Genomic DNA, 23,627 nt, shown 5'->3' with positions numbered 1-23,627 from the left:
AGAAGAGAGACCATTTGTTAAGCATGAACTTCAAATCAATAATGTGACTTTGCAGGCTAAACACTGTCCAGTTCTGCTGAAATGTGTAACTTGGGCTCTGACAAGGGCAATATCATCCTGGCTGGGGATGAGGGGTGGTACAGGGAGGTGAAGAAAGCTGACAGAATGGTTAGGCTGTACAATGGTGGTAACAAGCAGACCCAGAGAAGAACTTGACACATGCTTGGCATTATTTATTCTGGAGTTTAACTGATGCAAAAATGTTTTTAAGATTAATGCCTCTTTTGAAATACAGCCTTGTCTATACACTTCCAGAAAAGTGCTACAGTCAAAGTACATTGTCAAAATGCTGCTAAAGCAGACATGCCTACTATTCTGTTTCTCCTGTAATGATCTTAAATAACTTCTTTCTGAAGATGATGCACTAAGTATGGAGTGAGAACCCTCCAGAACCACTTCAGACTGGGAACTGCCCCAGTTACAACAGGAACTAAAATCTTAGCAGTGTCTTAACTAAACTCCTAGCATAAATCTTAATAAAGATGCAGAAGACATTTAGGAGACAAAGTGACACTAGTACTGCCTTTGGCAATCTGTTGCCCCGTGACTCTCCAAATCCTTGTATCTCTCATGTCCCCTGTTTATCATTGCTTAACTTGGCTAGATACATTTAATTCCTTGTCAGTCTTACACAGAGCCGTTCAAGTCTAATTCTCCAACATGTCCATGTTTGTCCATGTTTCTCTGGATTGAAATAGATACTTTAATTCTTGCTTCATTTTTGGTATGTTGTCTTACCCTCTTTCTCCCCCTTCTTTTTCAATACTTTATTAGTGTGTAAATCTGAACACAGTTCTGCAGAGGGATATGCCTGCCCTGCAATGCTTATGTACTTGCTCTTTAGCCTGAACAGGAAGCAGGCTCAGGCCTTCCAAACTAACACCAATTGAGGAGAAACAAAGGCTGGTATGCCTTGTCCTGCCATGTTCTGTTGCTTTTGTGAGCCCCAAACCATGCCAGTACAAAGTCCCAATAACTTGGTGTGGTGCCCAGACCCTAGCCATCCCCATGCCTCTCACTCCTCAATAGGAGCCCTTTTCAAGCCAAAGCTGTACAGGAAAAACCTATTTTCTTTATGCTGAGGAAACAGTTGAGCCCTCTTCAAGCCAAGACTATACAGTAGAAAGCAGTTTTCCTTATGATGAGGAAGCACAGTTGATGATGCCATGCAGGTAGCTTTTGCCTGACTAGCTGAGCAACTTCCACCCATCTGCCTGCAGCTGAGTGGTATCTAAATACCCCACCGGCCCTAAACGGCCCTGCCCCAGGGGGACAGCACACAGACACAGAGCTTTCATTAGCAACAGGCACATGAAGAACCACTTGTTCCTCCTGCAAAGCCGCACCAGGAGTTGTATGCAGTGTGAGGGATAAGGTGGCCAGGCACAAACCTGAGCTCCTTCACTCCAGCACGGCCTGCATTCCCCTTTATGCCGTCACCCCCACGGGTACCGGGTGCCTGGCCTGGGCTGTCCCAGCCTCTCCACTACTGTGGGAGACGGTCCTGGCATGGGACTTAACCGGGGGTCCGCTGGGGGGCTCGAGCACGTATCCCTGCCGTGCTGAAGCATCTCCAGGCCTCATGGCGTCGTGCCCCGCCCGGCCTGAGGCGGGAGTGAGGGAGTGACAGGGCGTAAGCAAGCCGGCTGGCCTGAGAGGGTCTTCGACCCGCCACGGAGGCGAAAGCAGCAAGCGGCATCCCCTGAGGACGCCCCTGCCAGGGCGCGCGGAGCCGGCTGGTGGCGGCAGCGCCTCTCCCAGGTAGCGGCCGACCTGCGGCGGGACGCCAGGCAGGGGGCGCCGGCAGCCGCCGCGGGGAAAGTTTGACCGTCGGCGGCTCCTGTACGATGCCTGCCGCGGCGGAGGCGGCGTGACCCTCAGCGGCCGCCGTCGGTTCTCGCCATTGGCCAAACGTTGGCGGCTGCGCTGACGCCAAGTTGCGGACCGGTAGTGTCGTCGCCGCCATGAGCCGAAGCTACAACGATGAGCTGCAGTACCTGGATAAGATCGACAAGAATTGCTGGCGGATCAAGAAGGGTTTCGTGCCGAACATGCACGTGCGTGGGGGTGGTGGGGGCTGGGCTCAACCAGGAGCACTTGGGTGCCCGAGGGGTGAGGGGCGGCCCACCCGGGGGAAGGGGGGAACGGCCCGGCCTGGCGCAGTGCCAGCCGCCCTGACAGCTCTCCCCCTAGGTGGAGGGCGTGTTCTACGTGAACGACCCCCTGGAGAAGCTGATGTTCGAGGAGCTGCGCAACGCTTGCCGCGGCGGAGGTGCGTCCTGCAGGGGGGAGCGGGGTGAGGGCCCTCTGACCCCGGCGGGTGTCCTCACACGCTCCTTGCAGTAGCCTCAAAAGGCCTTCCTGATTGACTGGGTTCAAGCCACACTGTCTGTGAGCCCTGAAGGGACCAGGGTATAGCAGAGGCAGTGGACGCAGGCTTGGTGTGTGTCCTGTCTGGCGGGTCTGCAGAGGCAGCAAAGGGGAATGACTTTTCTCTCCTTGCCAGCCACTTCGTCCTGGCAAGCAGCACAGGGCTGTCACCTGCAGCCGTAGCACGTCCTGTCAGATGGGTGGGCACAGCCTTTCTGGCTGCTCTCTGTGCTCTGGAGCATTCCCTGCTCTCAGAGCTTACTTTGGTGGGAGCTTTAGCTCAGGCCTGTTTGTACTGTGTAGGGCCAGAGCACAGGGCTGGATCCAGATCTGACCGCTGGGCTGATGGTAACACACTTCTGCTGTTGGCACACATTGGTCTGCATTGGCCCTTAGACAGCAGAAGATTTTTAGAATAATATTTAATGAAACTGTAGTTCGTGCATAATGCTAGGTGCTTCTTACCAGATTAGAATACTTGTTGGTGGCTGACTTGTGATTTGCTAATGTTTTGAGCAAGCTCTTTAGAAAGTGCTTCGTTGTTATTACTGTGGTGAATTATCAGATTATTTACATTTGTTTTCTCTTTTTTTTTTATTTCAGGTGCAGGTGGCTTTTTGCCTGCTATGAAACAGATTGGGAATGTGGCAGCATTACCTGGCATTGTTCATGTGAGTAACTCCTATGAAGAATTGCTCTTTTTCTCTTCCTCTTTGCCAGTGAATATTGCCTTCCAACTGGGAACTCTGCTGCGAGAAGGGGTATGCACCAAAATTCTTTTCAGGACAGCCTCTATGTAGGAACCTTTGTCTGAGAAAGGAGTGCTTGCAAGAGCAGGCTGTAAAACTAAGTTTTCAGAAAGGGAAGTATCCACTTACTTCGTTGACTGCCTTTTGACGTGAAGTTTTTCTAGTGTTGCATTATGCTGTTTCAGTTTGCTTGAGCCACCTTTCCCCCTTTGCTCATATTGTCCGTTTGTTGTTTTTGAGTTGCCTCTACTGACCTATAATGCATGGAGAAGTGAGGAGAAGCAATATTGTCGGCATTACTGTTGCGGCCCTAATGTTGATAGTGAACCTCCCCATGCATTCAACACTCTTTTCTGTCACCCCGTGCATTTTTGGAAGCGACGCATCAGATACGATGATGTGAGGAAAAATACTAAGATGGAGTTACTTTTTAAGAAGTAATAAGTACAATGTGGAAATGATCTTTTTCATGTTCAATATTGCGTATATTAATAAGCAACAAGTAACGGAATTTTTTTTAATTGTTTCTCTTGGTGACTTGGCAAAAGTTTTGAATTTCTGTCTGTAGTAAAAGGCAGCCCATCACACTGTAAAATGCCTTTGTGGTCTATCAAAAAGAGGGTGAAGTAGAGTAATAGCAACCTGGGAATTTTGGCTGGTAGTTCATAGGAGAAATGTTATGATCATCTGTCTGTTCAAACCCTAACTTTTTACTTCCAAACCAGGAGATGTCTTGGTTATGACAAGGAGAGGCCCCCTGAAAAATATTGTTCCTTTTAATGCATGATAACAGTTTAACACACATTGAAAAGTTCCAGTTTCTGAGTTTTTCTGGGTGTTTGGTTTTTTGGGGGTTTTTTTTTGCTTAAATAGATAGTGGAGTGCTGTTTGTGGTGTCCTAATCTAAACTTGCCAGGTTAGATATTCTTTGGATTTGTGAAGCTATGTAGAAGCATGCTCTTACTTATTTAATTAGTAGTAATATGAAAAGGTTCAAAAAAAAGAATTATTTTATAAATTAAAATAACACAGCTCCTGTCCTGTCAGGATATTATCCTAAAAGGATGACTTTTCCCTGCCCACAGGGTGCAGTCTTTGGTCAGTGTTCAATGACATAGCTAAGAAGAGAAAATGCTGACTGTTTTATGATTCCATTCCATAGCACTGAACTCTTCCTTTGTTACTTTTACAGTATTTAAATATTGCAGATGTCTCCAGATGGAACTTGGTAAAGACAAACTCATCTTCACTCTTATGTTTCTGCTTTATGCTACTCATAAGCTGTTGCCTGCATAAGTTTTGAATACAAGGACTCAAGTCCAAGAAAAAATTAGGTTGGAATTCAGTTTGAGATCACAGTTCCTACATTTATGTGTTTCGGTTTCTCTTAAGTTTTGTTGAGATCTGGTCAATGGAACCAAAGGAACTTCTCAGCTGACTAACCACTGGGTATTTGCTTCAGAGTGAGATCTTCTCTCTGCCTTTTTTTTTTTTTTTGTCCTGTAACTGCAGGAGTTCTGATACTTAGCTGAATTGATGTGTTTACTCCATCTACATCTGATCATCCATTCTGGTTTTGGTCTATTTTTTTGCACATGTGGCAACCACTGCCACAAGGCAAAGCCTAACCGAGGTGTAGCACAAAGTTTAATACAACTTTAAAATTTCTTTCATTCTCTTTCAGAGATCAATAGGCCTTCCAGATGTCCATTCTGGTTATGGGTTTGCCATTGGCAACATGGCTGCCTTTGACATGAATGATTCTGAAGCAGTAGTTTCACCAGGTAAGGATGACTGACTTAACCTGCACTGAAAAATATCTGGGATGTCATAAAAATGCTTTTTGAAATGTCAGGTCTTTACTTTATATACAGAACCGAAGCAAAAAATGTATGAATTATAGGGAATTAAAAGGTGCTTAATTCTTGCACTCATAATCTTTATTCTTTATGGAGCAGGTGGTTACACTGAAAACATCTAAACAGTACAGAGAGAATTGCCCTTGTGTTTTTTGGCTTGAACTTATGATATCCCTCAGTTTTGAAGGGAGAACTCAAGACTTTGAACTTGGGTTTCACCAAGTTGATAAAGAATTGACTGTTTTCTTTGAGCAATGTTTGAATACATCTTTTGAGACTTTCTACACTTCATTAAAGATGTGACCTTAAAATACATCTGTGTTTTTAATAGGCACCTGGGTCTTTACTTACTGATGGTCTGGAGATGCTTTTGTGGTTGTCATGAAACATCATACTCACGTTTCAGGATTGCTTTGGGCAGTTCCACTGTTCCTTACTGACTCAAACGCAAGATCTCTTAGTCTGGTATTCCCTGCCAACACTAGTTAATGTCAGAACCTTCATACAAAAAATAGTATGATTGATCTTTCACATTAGGCCTTGCCCTGCGGTATTTATTTTTATTAAATAGTAAGAGTTAAGCAAAACACTAAGCACTGAAGTTTAACATTCCTTTTAAGTATTTACCTCTTACAAATAGTTATTATTTATTCCAGTGAACATTCAAAAAGGACTTGCTTTCAGGGACTTGCTTTCAAGAACATCCTTCGTCAGGGAGCCATGCTAAGATCTGTTTCTTCTGACCTTAGACAGAAGAACAGGAACATCCTCTCTATTTTCTGTGGACAGTTTATTTTATAGTTGTGGCTGCTTCTCTTTGTCCACTTGCTGGAGCAACTTTGTAAACACAGAGCTCTATAGGCAATTGGACAGCTATGTCTGTAGAGCACATACTGGAGACTAAGAAACTATTTGGGGTTTTTTTAAGAGTTTTCGAATTTTTCTCTGCAAGGTCACATTTTTGACTGTCTTGTAATCTGAGGTTTCATGTAACTGTTTAAATAAAGTTTAATGCAGTTCTGCTTTTTTCCCAGTATTGTGTTAGAAAGGAGTAAGGTCACAGCATTCAGTACCTACTCCCTGTCAACAGGGATGCTGATTTAAGGTGAATATGCAGCAAGTTCTCACCATCAGCATGCTTACTTTATTAACTCGATGGCTTTTTCTACACTTCTAGGTGGTGTTGGATTTGACATCAACTGTGGTGTCCGCTTACTGCGTACAAATTTGGATGAAAATGATGTGCAGCCTGTGAAGGAACAGCTTGCCCAGGCTATGTTTGACCACATTCCTGTTGGTGTCGGCTCCAAAGGTGTAATCCCCATGAATGCCAAGTAAGAGAATGACTGTGTGTGTATATCACTAGACAGAACATCTCTGGTGTTTATTTGTATGAAAGATCTATCAGTGGGAGGCTTTAAGAAAGAAGAAGTAATTCTAACCATCTTTACATTCTTTTTATATATGTGCTTCACCAGGAGGACTGGCATAATCATCAGTGCACAAAGTCAGCTTTTTCTTCTGACAGAAAACCTCCATGAATGTGAAATTATTTTTTGAAAGGGATGACAGAGAAAATAAGATATTCCCCACAAAATTAAGAGGAAAAAAGTAATGACCTATCTAAAGTTCATATATTTGTAGATCTTGATTTTCATGAAGTATTAAGAAGTTTAAATTGTTGTTATGGGAATTAGGTATCAATCATAAAATCATAGAATAATTTAGGTTGGATGGAATCTCTTGAGGCCATCTCATCCAACTCTTTGCACAAAGGAGGGCTAACTCTGAAGGTAAGTCTAACAATAAAGTTATATCAGGGTGCTCAGAGCCGTATCTAGTGGAGTTATGAGTATTCCCAAGGATAAACACCTTATGTAGGTGTTTGATAATTGCAGGGATTTGGAAGAGGCACTGGAAATGGGTGTGGACTGGTCTCTCCGGGAAGGCTATGCCTGGGCAGAGGACAAGGAGCACTGTGAGGAATATGGAAGAATGCTGCAGGCTGACCCCAACAAGGTCTCCTCAAGAGCAAAGAAGAGGGGCCTGCCTCAGGTAATGTTAAGTTTTAGGAGGGCTGTGAATGCTCCCAGGGTTCCAATGTAAAGGTTAGTGGTTAGTTCTCTAATTTTGTGTCTTTTCTTTGAAACGCCTAGCATTCCTGGGTAGGGGGAAAGGTGAGATGGTGGGGCTGTTTCTGAATAATTCTTGACAGAATGGTAAGAGAGGGAAAAGATAGCAGCCCAAGGTCCCTGGGGCCATCAGTTTTTCATTGGTTAACACCTGCTACTGGAATTCATGTTTGATGGCATTTCGCCATCCAGACATATTTTATTTTTTAAGAGACAGGCAAGTTATTCTGCAGCTTTTCTTCTTGTTTGCTTAGCAAGTTAATATAAGGGCAGGGAAGGATATCATAATAAATGGAAGTAGTTGGTAACTTTGAATTGCAATTCAGGTGTTGGATTTAATTTCTATATGTAGTATGTTATGCTCTGGGTAGAACACTTTTGAGATGGCTATACTAATGATATTCTTTTAAATTACTTCTTGAGTTTTATGAATTGTGGTGCTGCAAGATTATAGTATTTTAACCTTGAAATAATCTTATGTCCTCCATTTTCACATCTGCCTTGCAAATAAGTGATCATCTGTTACAGAGTTGAAAAAGTTTGGGCTTGGAAATGGAATATCTTGCTTTAATCTACTGAAAGGTTTTAAGTACCAAACTGACAGGATGTTGTAACTTCCTTGTGAACTTATAACCAAATATAAGACTGTATGTCTGCCTTGCCTATACAAATTTAAGATGAATTCTCAATGCTCTGTACTCTTCCCATCTTTCAACAAGGCCTAAGTAAGTTAGAAAAAAGTGGCAGCACGGTCTGTAGATCCCAGTTCTTTTGTTTAATCACAATCTTGTTCCAACAGCAAAAGTATAAATCTCAACAAAGAGGACAGTGATCTTGCTACTGTGTTCTACTTCCTTTCAGCCTATATGGGGATTCCTTTTTTTTCCTGGAAAAACTTTTCTAAACCCGAAACCTTGCTGTAGCAATTTGCCCTATTGCCCAAATTCCTGTAGCTCTCCCCTGTGCTCCCAGAGGCTACTTTATTAGCACTGTCTGATCAGTGTGTTGTGGTTGGCAGCTGGGGACCCTGGGAGCAGGAAATCATTATGCTGAGATCCAGGTGGTGGATGACATTTACAATGAATACGCTGCTAGGAAGATGGGAATCGACCACAAAGGGCAGGTGTGCGTGATGATCCACAGTGGCAGCAGAGGTCTGGGCCACCAAGTTGCCACAGGTATGAACTGACTGGTATAGATACCTGGAGTGAAGCAAACTCCTCAGTACAGTCTTGTCATCAACAATAAACTGTAGCACCAAATAGCATTTCTTACAGTGTAATTGCTGAATCTATTCTGATTTGCCTTGACAGGGATTGCCTTGAATTTTGTCTGCCTGATCTTGCATGTGTTTTCAAGCTTCTTAGCAATGCTAAGTTTAAAGCCAGTGTGTTAATTGTCTTTGCTTGTGTAGAGTATTGATCTTGCTATTATGAGTCCACATGCTGATAGGATAAGAGTTGGCAGGCTCATGCTGGAGCATGGGAAAGTATAGATTTATATTTATATATAAAGATACTAGAATTTTCATTTATTTTTTTAACCACTGAAGTGGTCAGTTGCTGGAACAGGTTCCTCAGAGAGATTTTTAGAACCATCATCTTTGGAGATACTCAAAACTTGACTGAATAAGACCCTGAGCAACCTGATCTAGCTGGAGCTGCTTTGAGCAAGTGATAGGACTGCACAGCTTCCAGAAATCCTGAGATTTTCACAAATGCTCTTGTCTGGTTGAGGGACTGTCTTTATATGACTCTGCTTAGGACAGTAAATCCATAATCTCTGGAGTAAAAGAGGCAGGGAAAAAAAAAAAACAAACAACAAAACAACTAAATTCTTGGGTCACAAAAAAGGGTTGCATCTGTATTTATTGTTTTGAACCCAAGTGAAATGCTCACATTCTTAGAATTATCACCAGATTGAACTGCTTTTGTCTAAGTGGAGAATTTTTTCTGGTACACCTGGGCCTCTTAACTTTTCTTTCTAAAAACAGAATTGGGGAATGCTGTTTACAAACAGTTGATGGTGTTCTGCCACAGATTCACTTTTGCATTTGAAAAGAAGCCATAGGTTTGACCATCAGAGAGATGTGTTCAGTTTTAGAATATAAATTATAGACTGCGATGTAAATCTCACACACTGAAACAAAATTAAGTCACTTAGACTTACTGTGTTCATTTTCCAGATGCATTGGTGGCTATGGAAAAAGCTATGAAACGGGACAAAATCATAGTGAATGATCGCCAGCTGGCATGTGCCAGGATTGCCTCCACAGAGGGACAGGATTACTTGAAGGGAATGGCAGCTGCTGGAAATTATGCATGGGTCAACCGCTCTTCTATGACTTTTCTAACAAGACAGGTGGGAGCAGTGTTGTCTCTGATGCAAACATTGTGGTACAGATCTTGTTGCTTTATCCCAGATGTACAGAAAATGCAGTAGCTGCAGTATTTGAAGTAATTTTCATTTTTGTTCTTCTTCAACTGTGTTTTCTGGAGGCACTTACACAAAGCTGCAGTCATGGCAATCCATCTAAAACCTCCCAACATCATTGGATTGTACTTGCAGAAGCCACTTAGGCAATATTTTTGAAAATGCCTTGAAGTGGAAGAGGATACAAGAAAGTTGTTTTTACACTCCTGAAGCTATCTTTCCAGAGTTACAAGAATTTGTCTGATTGATATCTGATTGAATTCCAGCATTAAAGCTGCCAGTGGGCAGATAAACAATCTAGACGGTCCAGTTCTGTCACATCACTATTGTATTCAATTCTGTTGTGGCTGAATTTGACTGAAATTTCTTACCTACCATATCAAGTGTTTAAGTCGCTGACTTATCAGTAAGAAATATTTTCAACCAAATTTGTTGCTTTTGATTCCTAAAGACTGTAAATCTTCCACAAATACACACCAGATACCTTTTTGTATTTAGAGTCTTAGTTTGCTTTCTTTTTAGGCCTTTGCCAAAGTCTTCAACACAACCCCAGATGACCTTGATATGCATGTTATCTATGATGTGTCTCACAACATTGCCAAAGTGGAGCAACATGTAGTGGATGGAAAGGAGAGGACTCTGCTGGTGCACAGAAAGGGATCAACCAGGGCCTTTCCTCCTCACCATCCTCTTATTGCTGTTGATTATCAAGTAAGTTTAGCTGTGGGAGAAGGAAATCAGAATTCTAGATGAATTGGAGAGTTTTAGGGTCCCTAACAGAGATACAAACATTGTGAGTTTTTTGAGCTAACAGCACTGGAACCTCAGTGGGATGGCAACATTCTGCTTGTCTGTGTGTTAGATCTTTGGGACACTGAGCTTCCTCTTCTGTTCCACACCCACAGTGGTTGAAAGATCACTGTAGTGGTTTGAACTCGCTGGTAGGCAGTCAGCACAGAGCCAGTCACTTACTTTTCCTCCCCCTCCCCAGCGAAATAGGGGAGGGAGAAAAAAAAGGAGAATCCATAGGTTGAATGAAAAAAAAAAACCCAAAAAACCACGTTTAGTAACAAAACAACAGTAACAGTAGGAAGTCCAAATGGGTAATATGCAATGCAGTTGCTCACTACCTGGTGACCAGTATGCAGCCTGTCCCCAGCAGCAATCCTGACTGCAGCAAAGATCCCGCCATGGACCAGAAGCAGAAAAACTGAAGTGGAAAAAAAGAGAGCACACGCCTCCTTTATATACTGAGCATGATGTCACATAATATGGAATACTGCAGTGACTGATCTGGCCAGCCCTCTAGCTGTGCTCCCTCCTAGCCCAAGGAAAGTTAACTCTATCCTGGCCAAAACCAGGACAATCACGAAGGGAAGTGTGTTGTACCTAGGGCAGGCTTCAGTGATTTGCCTTGTCTGTCTGCTGGACACAAATGTTTTGATCTGCTGGTCTACATCTTTCCGTGCAGTCAGTTCTCCAGAGTCCCTGATACCAGGCACCTGAGGCAAGCAGAGATGCTTTGAAAGAATGTGAACCTGACCTCCTTTTCTGGAGATGTGATTCCTCTCAGACTTTTATTAAGAATTAATTTTTTAGGCTTTTTCTTGGTGAATTAATACTTGTTTGCATCCACAGCTGACTGGACAGCCTGTTTTGATCGGTGGGACTATGGGCACCTGTAGTTACGTTCTTACTGGCACAGAGCAAGGCATGACTGAGACCTTCGGAACTACTTGCCATGGAGCTGTAAGTCAAAAAGTTATTTCAGGAAGGGATTGGAATAGGACTGTGATCCAAAGAACAAGGATGTTGAAGGGTCATCCACTGTGTGATTCCTTTGTTGGTCATACAAGTAGAGGGTAGCCTTGCCACAGTAATCCTAGCCCCACTGTAGGCTAGAAGTCCTCTCTGTCCATTATGGAGTAGTTTTGACTATTCCTACAGAAAATTTAAAAGGTGCTGCTTTTTATACAAAGCAAATGTTAGGATGAAGGTGGGGAGAATGAGCTCCTTTTACCAAATTCTGATATTTCTGAGCTAACAAGGATTAACTGTGGTGAGGCTGTCCATACAGAACTCCTCAGTAGTTAGAAGAAGGTATTTCCTCCCTTTATTTATAGTGTGAGACAAGATGATTGAGGAAGAGAAATAGCCAACTCCTGAACATTGTCTGACAAGTGGTTTGTGTAAAAAGAGACTTGCGGACTAGTATGTTATACACATAGAACCTTCCTAGCCATCATACCAGATGTGTGATTTTGCAGGAACCCATCACCTAAAGTCTAAATTCATTTCCAGTTTCATGGCTGTGCTCTCTGTGTTTACTTATAATAGTAGTTTTGTTTAACAAGAAAGAGTTCTGTTTTTCCAAAGCACTACAAAAAATAGAACTAATAAAACTGCTGTCTAGGGTCGTGCACTGTCTCGAGCCAAATCTCGACGTAACTTGGACTTCCAGGATGTATTGGACAAGCTGGCTGACATGGGCATTGCCATCCGTGTTGCTTCTCCCAAACTGGTCATGGAAGAAGTGAGTTTGATACTTCATTATCTGAGAGGGAAAAGGAGGTCTTGCTCCTTGGCTGAATGACCCCTGCTGACTTGATTCTTCACAGTGCTAAGTGATCACTAGTACTTTAAATCTACAGCTTGTGTAATTCCTGATAGAGCTATCCATTTTTTTTTTTTAAATAATGTGAAGTATTCCTTATCTCTAAAGTCTTTAGGGAGATGCCTGGTGTTTTCCTTTTCTGCCTGGTTATAGGGATCAATGTTGAGAAGTCTCTGTGTGACCATCACAGAGGTAGTTATGTTTTATGGATTCTCTTCTTCAGTTATGTTCTCCCAGCTTTAAATTTACTTTACAGTGCAGCTGTTGTGTAGATTATTATCAGTGTTTGAGAGATCTGCCTCTTAATTCCTATATTTGCTCAAGAAAAAAACCTCCAAATGACTATAAAACTTTGAATATTATGACTTCCAGTTCCTCTGCATTAACATGATAGAATGTCTTTTCTGTTCACTACCTCACTCAGAAGTGTGTTCATCATTTGGAACTATGCTATTACAGGTGTTGATGTTGTACAAGCGTGTTGTTCGCATTAAAATCTCTATTCAAGAGCAGCTTCCTTGTCAGAATGCCGGATGGAGAAGCTCTAGAGTTCAACCCTGATTCCTGTTTCTAAGGGGCAGTGAAGATAAATCTTAAACGCTATCTGTAAGGAGGAAGTTGGGGTGACTTCCTGCCAGATAATGAGGCTTGACATTCTCACAGGCTGGTGGACTGGATTATCTGAAAATATAGGGAAAATTGAGCCAAAACAACTAGTATTTTATTTGAAATATGGTGAGAGCTTATTTAGAAACCTAAGTGTCTCATTGGTTTCCTAGATATGTAACATGTTCACCTACTTCTATACCCTCAATTCATATGATTCTCTGGTTTTGCAAAGAGAAGAGAGGATATCAGATACCTGCATCTAACTTCGTGTGACTTAGGGTTGTTTATAGTTTTGTCTTGTCTTTCTTTTTTCTTTTCTCTCTTCCCCTTCCAGGCACCAGAGTCTTATAAGAATGTGACAGATGTGGTTAACACCTGCCATGCAGCTGGTATCAGCAAGAAAGCCATTAAACTGAGACCTATTGCTGTTATAAAAGGCTAGGAACTGACAAGGCAGCAGAAATGCACGGACATCTCCAAGCCTTACACAAAACTGACTAGAACCATCATCTTTCCGCACCTCTTGGACTCTGTATGTTGCTCAGATATCACATCCCTGTGCCGGAAACATAACAGTTGAGGTTACCCCTATTTTTAACAAGTCCTAGGCGTAATTAATTCCCCCTTCTGCTTCTTCTTGTTATATGGTGTTCTTTTCTTGTGAGCAAAGGGCAAAAAAAATAAGACTTTGTTTTTATATGCAGTCCCTCTCCCATTTGCCTGATGTTTCCATAGGCAGGACTTCAGACTTGCCTGTGTTGTCACTAATTGCTGTGCTGCAAGACCACCTCCATCAGTGAGGATGGTGTATGAATCAGACCTGCTGTCTCCATACCTGAGTACCTGTAGCTCTTTCTGCATATCAGAGTACTCTGATAGGCAGGGTATGGTGCTTCTTGGGCAGGGCAAGGTTGCTCTCTTTGCAGATACCGTTATGCATAGTCTGTATTGTTGCATGCTCTGTGGCAGTTAGGTAAGAAATCGAGTTGGGAGTGCTCTCCCACTTGCATTGAGAGGGACTAGCTAGGCTTGAGACACAGCGGACCCCTCTTTCCTCACCCTCTCCCATTTAACACAGTACCTGGTGTACTTGGCTCAGTATGGGTAGGTGTTCCACATTCTTGTATTTTTGTACATTCTGAGTATTTTGCTTTGAAAGGTTCTGTTTGCCTGGTAGAAGTTGTGACTCAACAATTTAGAGATGTGCTAATCCCAACATTTTTCAAAGTCCTAAGCATGTAAAAGTTGGATTGGATAATATTGCTCACTGTTTCCTGCAGCTTTGGTTTAAGTGAGTCCAATTGTAGGGTCAGACACAGTACGATGTGACATCTGATGTTTCTTTTACATTCATTAACCAAGACTGGAGGGGAAGCTGACCATCCCTACCAGGACATTTTGGGAATAACAAATAAAATGGGAAGATGGACACCGGAGTGTGTCTGTGTCATGTTTATTCTGTGACTGAAATGTCTGTTGTCCACTCTTAAGTACATGCACAAGCTCAAAACTCAGCACATTTTCTGACTTTAGCTGATGGATCTTGCAAAGAAACATGCAAATGACAGAAATTTTTTCAGGATTCAGGAGAAAGGCAATGCAGTGCTGGTTTCTCAACTTGGTTATGACAAGAGTGTTTGTAAGCCTGTATGCAGACACAAGAGGGCGGCTGGAGTCAAATAGAACAAGAGTGGAGCCCTGCCAGGGACTTGTGCAAAAGAAGCAGAAGTGATTGATGGATTCGGGTGCCTTTTGGTGAAACATCCCTTGAAGTTTAGGATCTTGGCTGAAACCTGTTGATCTGAGGAGGCGTAATGGCATTTTACTGTCTTAATCACTTTGTGCTTATTGGTTTCTTAAGTTCAAATACTGTATTTGCTGCAGGTTCAGAAGCAGCATGTGCAGTAATAGTCATTGCTGTGAGTCCTTGTGGGTCTGACTTCACAGTTTCTTGTTTTTCTGTTCTTTCTCCAGTGGAATTGTTTCAGATTGCCATCTCTGAGATCTGAGACACATTTACTGAATTAAAAAAAAAAAAAAAAAAATTTAGAAATGTGAATTACCCTCCAGTGACTGGAAGACAAATTGTTGGTCTTGAATCTTCTGCAGAAGTGTATGTTCCTTGCAGAGGTTTCTATAACTATTTCAGACTCTATTTAAAAATAAAGAAGCATTTCTCAAACACAGTTTTCCTTTCAACTTTTATCTACCTTTGCTATTGAGAGACAAATTGCAGTTTTTTACAAAAAGCAGAAATCATGTGTACCATGGAGGTTCTTTCATATGTGTGCCTTAAATCTTGTGATCGTCAGTGTTTATGCACTAGCATTCAAGGATGCAAGAAGTGCTGTCAATTTTGGTTTCCTGTTGCAAAGCTAGTACTAGTTCTGGTTATATATTATGCTGTATAGAGGAGAGTGCTGATTTCCTAACCACCTAAAGAAGTAAGAGTAAAAATGTAAGATGTCTCCCAGTTCTTTGTTTAAACCTGAATGTTTTTCTAATTCAAGTCTGCCTTTTTTCTCCAAATAGAGCTGTGCACTAGCTTTTTTTAATCTGCATTTTAAAAAATAAACTTTAAAAATTGGTAGGTAGGGAAGGCACATGGCATTAAGATTTATGTGCTGAAACACAGGTGGATCTGCAGAAGCATTTTGACAACACCAGAGCCAAGGTGGTTATTGAACCACTTCTGCTTCCATGGAAGGTTACTGAGAACTCAGAAATATCTGTTAATGTATCATGTGCTTCCCTCACATCCCCAAAAGACTGAAAAAGCTTTAGTGAATGATTGTTAGGGTCTTTTTGTTTGGTGGTTGGTTTTGGGGGTTTTTTTGTGGGAAACCACAGGTAGGAAATCCGCATCTACATCACACCCATGGAGCTGTTGCACACCTCTGTCCAACCACAGGCACTCATCTGTGTTGACATAGTGTAGTTGATTCAGTCAGCTGTATGAATGACCTGCAGCAGGTTTGCTGGTCTTTGGTTTTGCACACGAGTGCATTGTCTGCCTTCAACCAGTGCAGTAAAACCAGTCCTTGGATGCAGGCTGCTTTTTAATAAGAACAAGTAGCTTGTTGAATTTGTCTTCCTCTCTGAGAACAAGATGGCTTAACAACAGGTTGGACCTGCCAAAACAGAGCTTCTGCCTCTGGGAAGTAGAAGGTAGTGGCTTTAATGGCACTTTCCTCCATTCTGTGCTCGTAGAAGACTTACAAGGTCTTCTGCAGGGACTGGTGCTGTGCAGTGGCGGTGAGCACAGCTGCTTCTTCCCTTGCCAGGAACTGATTGCAGTAGTATGCTCAGGCACTTGTGCTGGTGCTGTTCCTGTCACTGTTAGCATTAAATAGCAAATGCAAAAGCATTTAAGATTTTTGTTGCTGGTGGGTGACTCTTTCAGAAAGTCCTCTAAATGCTGGGAGCTGCCATTTGCCAGGATGCAGTGTGAGGCAGAAGGGGCAGAACTCAGCCCCTAGGCTGTGTGAGACGCTGTGGGAAGGCAGTTCCTTCCAGCCCTGTTGCAAATAGGGGAGGATCCATATTTCAGTTGCTGTAACAGATGGCAGAGCTGGGGTGCAGCTGATGGCCGCCTCCTCTTTGACTTTGTTAAAATTTGTGTACTCCAGAGCTCCATAACTCAATCTCCACCAAGGGAAACCAGGACCCAGCAAGGTACGTGCTTGCAGTGCTATCTGCTGTGGTATATTTCTACTGTATTGTACACCCCACTGGTTGGTAGCCCAGTGTCTAACCTGGGTCACGTTTATCACCATCCTAAGTCTCTTGGGAGGTTTGGTTTTTTTTTTTCTCTGCTCTAGATTTCCTCTTCCTGCTTTAAAAAACAGCTCCTCACATGCTGCTTCTTCCTCCCATAGTGATTCTGGGCTGGTGTTCTGGCCCAGAAGGAACAAGTGATGTCTGACACATCTCTGGTGCAGGTACCTCCAAGCTCTCCTCCTCTCTCCATTGTTCCTCTCAAACATAAGCACACTTAACTGGCCTCTTCTCCCTCTGCCCCCCAGTCTTTAAAGCTATCAGACAAAGCAGTATCTCTTTTGCAGCAGGTGCCAACACGCTCCCCTGCTTGCAGAAGAAAAATTTCAGTTCAGCAGCGGGCCCTGCCTGTACCTGGCATTTGCTTTGCCGTCTTAAGCCCTCATCACCATTTTGATCACCAGCACCTCTGTTTTTCTGCCTGGAGAGGTGGTAGTGGGAGGCGTGGGGTGAAAAAGTGGGAGCTCTGCATGACCTCAGCCAGAGCAATACCAGGCACAGGTGCTTTGTCCCCTGCACTTTGGTAGGGAGAGGAAGACGGTAACCTCCTGGCATCCACAAAACACCAATAATTATGTAGTTTCTGGTGGGGTTTTTTTGTTTGTTTGTTTGGGTTTTTTTTAAATTGCAATATGTAACAGGAGGGTGGAGGTCATTCCTGGCTGTGGGGGGACTGCTGAGCAGTGTGTGAGTCGAGGGTGGAGGGGAGTGAAGGATGCAGAAAAGGCTCTGAACTTCCTGGTCAGATGTGCAACTTGGTATCCTCAAGCACTGACCAAGCAATCCTCAGCCTGAGCTGTTGCTGCTGCTGGCTTTTGTGTTGCTGAGTACATCCCCATCTCACTGTGCTCCCATTCCCAAAGCCCAGAAGACTGCTTTGGTTAACATTATATATAAATTTCAGAAACCAAACTAATCACTAGTCTTAATTGCAGAGATTAGGACCAGGAAAGGGAAATTGAGTCATCTGCCAGTACTAGTTTAGCAAAAACATGCAGGGGCTTGCCTGCCCTCACATACTGAGGTGTTTGAGTCAGCCTTGTGGTGGAGCCTGTTCCTAAAAAGAGGTGCCAGATGCAGCCTGGATTGCTACTCCATGCATTTCCCCAGCCCAGCTGAACTACAGCCCCACCCTGCTTTCTGCTTAGGCTCAGACTTGCCCAGCAGGTGGTTGGAAGAGAGGAATATGCTTTCCTCCTTTTTGCCCTCCCTGAGTGCCTGGGGAAACTGAGGCACTGACCCCTTTTTTTTTTCCCCTACACAGCCTGTGCCTTGAGTCAGGGAGTTGGGGTGGGAGCCCAGACTCTTCCCCGTTGCTTTCTCAGCCCCAGCAAGCAGGTGTGGGGTGGGACATCAGGTACGGGCTTTCTGCTCTTCTCTGTGAAGTGCAAACCTGGGGAACCTGTTCCTCTGCCATGTGTCAGGCAGGGAAGAAGAAATAGATGGGGAGGGAGGGGTGCAGCTTCCACAGGGTAAAATGTGAGTGTGTGTTCGATAAGGTCCAAGCCCTGATGTGCTACAGCAGCAGCTTATTACTTGAGTCAATTAAGCAGTAGGAGATTATCAAATCCTCGTATGGAAGAGCCACCCAGGGAGAATAGCAGTCTGCCAACAGCTGTGAATATACACACTTGAGGACAAGACATTAGGGATTTATAACAAAATTTAAGTGAGAAAGGAGGGAGATTAAAAGCAAGCAATAGAGTACTTGAAATAATGGAGGAGGACCTGGATCTCTGAACACTGCCTACCCTGAAGTGTACAAGGGATTGCATACAGCTTGGCCTTAGCTCTTCTACATCAGCAGGAGCACCCAAGCATGCTTGTGCCACAGATTGTTGCTCTTTGCCCCTCAGGGCAGAGGGCAGGACATAGACCAGCCACCAAAACCTCCCTGGGCAATGTGGGCAGCAGCATCCCTCTGTGGCAAGCAACCATGAGCCCTTCAGGTTACAGTAGTTGGATCTTGGGGTACCAGCACCATGCTTCATTTCTGTTTCAGTCCTCAGATAGGAAGGTCCAGGTTGTGCTGCCAAAATATAATAAAATTCCATAACTTTTTGTTACCCTTTTTCTAGTTCCAGGCAGAAGGAAAAGGTAGGTTTCTAGCTGGAGGAATGCCTTTCCAGTAAATCACCTGGTTACCCAGCTCTTGGCTTTTAAGAATTGTAACGTGTTTGTGCTTTCAATCTTAAAAAAAAAAAAAAAAAAGCAATCTGGTTTTATTTTTGTCTAATGCTTATTATTGTTGGGCTATAGATTTGTGGCATTCACAAACAAGTTAAAATCATAGGTAGGGTGATCAGTTCCTCCACTGTTTCCCTACCAAATCCTAAACCACTTCTTGGATGAGGAACTAAAATGTGTCGCTGTAATTTTTTTTTTCCCTGGAGGGTATTTATACTGTAGCTACTGATACAGGGATTTTCTCCATTCACTTCTTCATAGAAGTGTTTATCAAGAAGATACAGAAAGGACTGACAAGCACTTTCTTCTCCATTTTGAGTACCTGTGTATCTTGAGTATAGCCCAGAAAGGACTTTGGGGTGCTCGCCAAGCCACTTCCTATCATTTACCAGCAGTCCTGGCTGACTGGGGAGGTCCCAACAGATTGGAAATTGGCCAGTGTGGCGCCCATATATAAGAAAGGCTAGAAGGACGATCTGGGAAATTACAGGCCTGTCAGCTTGACTTTGGTGCCTGTGATGGTTTGACTCTGGCTAAATGCCAGGTATCCACCAAGTCGCTCTATCACTTCCCCCCCCCCCTTCCCTTTGTTTTCTCAACAGGGTAAAGAGGGGAAAGAAGATAAACTAACCCTTGTGGGTGAAACAAAAGCAGTTTTAATATAAGCAAAGCAAAGCAAAAGTCCGCGCGCGGAAGCAAAAGCAAACAGATTTATTCTCTACTTCCCATGAAGAGGCGATGTCGGGCCTTCTCAGGAAGCAGGGCTCCAATACGCGTAGTAGTTGCCTCGGAGGACCAAGGGTGACCCCACCCCCTTCCTCCTTTCTCCCAGCTTTATACTGAGCAGACGTCATATGGTATGGAATATCCCTTTGGTCGGTTTGGGTCAGCTGTCCTGGCTGTGTCCCCTCCCAAGATCTTGCCCACCCCGTCCCACTGGGGAAAATATCAGAAAGAGCCTTGGTGCTGTGTAAGCACTGCTCAGCAGCAGCCACAACACCAGGGTGCTATCAACACCCTGCAGCTCCCAGCATAAACCACAGCACCGTGAGGGCTGCTATAGGGGAAAACCGATTCCAGTTCAGCCAGACCCAATACAGTCTTCGGGCCCCACGTTGGGCGCCAGAATAGACTGTGATGGTTTGACTCTGGCTAAATGCCAGGTATCCACCAAGTCGCTCTATCACTTCCCCCCCCCCCTTCCCTTTGTTTTCTCAACAGGGTAAAGAGGGGAAAGAAGATAAACTAACCCTTGTGGGTGAAACAAAAGCAGTTTTAATATAAGCAAAGCAAAAGTCCGCGCGCGGAAGCAAAAGCAAACAGATTTATTCTCTACTTCCCATGAAGAGGCGATGTCGGGCCTTCTCAGGAAGCAGGGCTCCAATACGCGTAGTAGTTGCCTCGGAGGACCAAGGGTGACCCCACCCCCTTCCTCCTTTCTCCCAGCTTTATACTGAGCAGACGTCATATGGTATGGAATATCCCTTTGGTCGGTTTGGGTCAGCTGTCCTGGCTGTGTCCCCTCCCAAGATCTTGCCCACCCCGTCCCACTGGGGAAAATATCAGAAAGAGCCTTGGTGCTGTGTAAGCACTGCTCAGCAGCAGCCACAACACCAGGGTGCTATCAACACCCTGCAGCTCCCAGCATAAACCACAGCACCGTGAGGGCTGCTATAGGGGAAAACCGATTCCAGTTCAGCCAGACCCAATACAGTGCCTGAGAAACTGATGGAGCAGCTCATCCTGAGTGCCATCACACAACCATGTGGGACAACCAGATGCTCAGGCCCAGTCAGCATGGGTTTATGAAAGGCAGGTCCTGATTGACAAACGTGATCTCCTTCCACGACAGGATGACCTGCTTATTGGATGAGGGAAAGGCTGTGGATGTTGTTTACCTTGACTTTAGTAAGGCCTTTGACACCGTTTCCCACAGCATTCTCCTGGTAAAACTGTCTGCTCATGTCTTGGATGGGCACATGCTTTGCTGGGTAAAAAACTCTCTGGATGGCCGGGCCCAAAGAGTTGTGGTGAATGGCGTTAAATCCAGTTGGTGGCCAGTCACGAGTGGTGTCCCCCAGGGCTCAGTTTTGGGCCACTTCTGTTTAACATCTTTATTGATGATCTAGACGAGGGGATCGAGTGCACCCTCCTCAGTCAGTTGGCAGATGACACCCAGTTGGGTGGGAGTGTTGATCTGCTCGAGGGTAGGGAGGCTCTGCAGAGAGACCTGCACAGGCTGGAGCCATGGGCTGAGGCCAGCTGGAGGAGTTTCAATAAGGCCAAATGCCGGGGGCTGCACTTGGGCCACAACAACCCCCAGCAGCGCTACAGGCTTGGGGAGGAGTGGCTGGAGAGCTGCCAGTCAGAGAGGGACCTGGGGGTGCTGATTGACAGCTGGCTGAACAGGAGCCAGCAGTGTGCCCAGGTGGCCAAGAAGGCCAATGGCATCCTGGCTTGCATCAGCAATAGCGTGGCCAGCAGGGACAGGGAAGGGATCTGACCCCTGTACTCGGCACTGGTGAGGCCGCACCTCAATGACTGAGTTCAGTTTTGGGACCCTCACTACAGAAGGACATTGAATGACGAGCGTGTCCAGAGAAGGGCAGCGAAACTGGTGCAGGGTCTGGAGCACAGGTCGTACGAGGAGCAGCTGAGGGAACTGGGGGTGTTTAGTCTGGAGAAGGGGAGGCTGAGGGGAGACCTCATCGCCCTCTACAGCTACCTGAAAGGAGGTTTGCAGAGAGCTGGGGATGAGTCTCTTTAACCAAGTAACAAGTGATAGGACAAGAGGGAATGGCCTCAAGTTGCACCAGGGAAGGTTTAGACTGGATATTGGGAAGCATTTCTTTACAGAATGGGTTGCTGGGCATTGGAATAGGCTGCCCAGGGAGGTGGTGGAGTCCCCATCCCTGGAGGTGTTCAAGAATTGCGTTGACACAGCATTGAGGGATGTGGTGTAGTTGGGAACTGTCAGTGGTGTGTTAATGGTTGGACTAGATGATCTTCAAGGTCTTTTCCAACCTAGATGGTTCTGTGATTCTTCCTGACATGTTTGTGCTATCTGCAGGGCTGGAGCCCCTTTGTGGTGGGGGGCTGAGCCCTGCGTTGGAGGGGAAACCTCTCCACCCATGGAGACCTCTTTTCCCAGCCTGAGACGTGGGGCTGTGCTGGCAGAAGAGTGCCTTTGGGTGCAGACACTGCTGTGCAGACAGTGCTGGGTGCTCTCCTCCCCTGAGAGCTCCAGTGGGCACCTCCATGGCACAGAATCTCCCCTCCACGGAAAGGGTCTCAGGGGTGCTGCAGTGCCCATAGGGCAGCCAGCCAGGCCTCAAAGAGGCAAGCAGGGAGGGAGACCCTTGCTCATAGGCATATGGTGTGCCAGGAGATGTGCTTTGCTCTGGAGAGGGCTTGTTCCTCCCATTTCCCCTATCCCTCCCCGCCTCAGTTACAGGCCTGCAGGCAAGGTGACCTGGTCAGGGCCTTCACAAATCTTGTTAGTTCAGGAGACATGCAGGTTTCTGTCTGCTCCTCCTGCAAGACCCTGCGAGCTCTTCCATTAATAGTCAGTGGATGAGGCAAAAGTTTTATCTTGATTGAGAAACATGAAGCCTTGTTTGTGAGAGAAATAATTCATTTCATTGTCTCTCAGGAAGGAATTAATACTATTTGATGATTATCAGTAGCAGCCGAGAGCACCATTACTGTCTCCTCCCTATTCCTCTGGCAGAAAGTGAATCCTTCATCACAGTCTGGTTCCTAGAGAGAAATGTTTCTCGTAAGGCTGAGGCATTTGGCTACATCTCTGGATGGCAGCTTTCAGCACTCTGATCCACCACAGACTTGTCCAGCCTGTACCAAGATGAAATCATCTTCCTCTGTCTTGGTGCCCTATCTGCAAGCAAGGATAAAAATAACTTATTTTCCTCTCACCTTTTATCCAGCTTTCCTATTTAAATACCAAGCTCTGACTCAGAGACCATCTCCTTCTGCACCTACAAGCTCTGCTGAGCATGGCAGTACCTCTCTGCAAGGCCCAATCTCAGCTGTTCCATGGATAGTGCAGCAGCTCTGAGTGCCTACCTTCTCCTGCAGCTTGTGGCACTGCTGGAGGGATGGGTTCATTCTCTTCACAATCTAAACTGAAAGCAGAAAAGCTTGTCAGCTGGTCAGAGTTTCATGTAGTCACTACAAGACTGTTTTTAATAGTCTTCTGGCTATAAAGCAGACCCTCACCTTGAGTTCAGTACCAGTGAGGTGCCTAAATTCCTCTGTGCTTTTAGGATACAGGACCTAGATTTGCATGAAGCACTATCTGTGCCACCTCACTTTTGCCATGTGCATGCATTCATGTGCTAAGGGACAGAAGCTGAGAGAGCATCAGGTTGCTCATGGGGATGTTTGGGTCCCACTGTCTCCGTCCCAAGGAGGATGAAGACACAACCTCTTATTCCTTGCATACAAGACCCCACTGAGTGGCTCTATCTAGGCACTGCCTTGACTTCTCTTTGCAAGAGGAGATGACAAGCATGAGAGCAGACTAAAGCTAGCAGAGGGGTGAGACATGGACAAGAACTGCTGGGAGGGCAGCCTGGGAGACCAGAATTGCCCTGTATAACCTGCAGCATGCCCCATGCAATGGTCAAGAGCTGCCCAAGCTTCTGGGGAAAGTCACCGTCACTCAAGAAATTGCCCTGCTGAGCATCCAAGCTGTGCAGCTGCCCCCCAAAAAACATCCCTGAGGCAAGTAGAAAAATGAAGGAGAAATGGGAACTTGTAACTGAGATAATCCTAATATTAATGCCAACTGCAGAGGCAGGGAAGCCTTCTAGGGATC

At 44.9% G+C, this 23,627-nt stretch overlaps 1 protein-coding gene across 2 annotated transcripts; it reads left to right on the top strand.

Annotated features, from left to right (window-relative positions):
• Window positions 1–1,983: 1,983 nt before the first annotated feature.
• On the top strand, window positions 1,984–14,255 carry RTCB (RNA 2',3'-cyclic phosphate and 5'-OH ligase). 2 transcript variants are annotated; one of them, XM_074902380.1, is made up of 12 exons: window positions 1,984–2,117; window positions 2,254–2,332; window positions 3,034–3,101; window positions 4,864–4,963; window positions 6,216–6,372; window positions 6,937–7,093; window positions 8,189–8,348; window positions 9,356–9,531; window positions 10,126–10,314; window positions 11,242–11,352; window positions 12,017–12,136; window positions 13,161–14,255. In XM_074902380.1, exons 1-12 carry the CDS (start codon window positions 2,025–2,027, stop codon window positions 13,266–13,268), a joined length of 1,518 nt encoding a protein of 505 aa, XP_074758481.1. In that variant the 5' UTR covers window positions 1,984–2,024; the 3' UTR covers window positions 13,269–14,255. The 2 variants fall into 2 exon arrangements, with proteins under 2 accessions (XP_074758481.1, XP_074758482.1); XM_074902381.1 differs by lacking the exon at window positions 2,254–2,332 and having other exon boundaries at window positions 2,006–2,117.
• The last annotated feature ends 9,372 nt before the right edge of the window (window positions 14,256–23,627 follow it).

Source organism: Athene noctua, chromosome 3, assembly GCF_965140245.1.
Source record: "Athene noctua chromosome 3, bAthNoc1.hap1.1, whole genome shotgun sequence".
In the NCBI taxonomy this organism is placed as follows: domain Eukaryota; kingdom Metazoa; phylum Chordata; class Aves; order Strigiformes; family Strigidae; genus Athene; species Athene noctua.
Note: the sequence above shows the minus strand (reverse complement) of the source record. Positions and strands in the feature narration are given on the sequence as shown.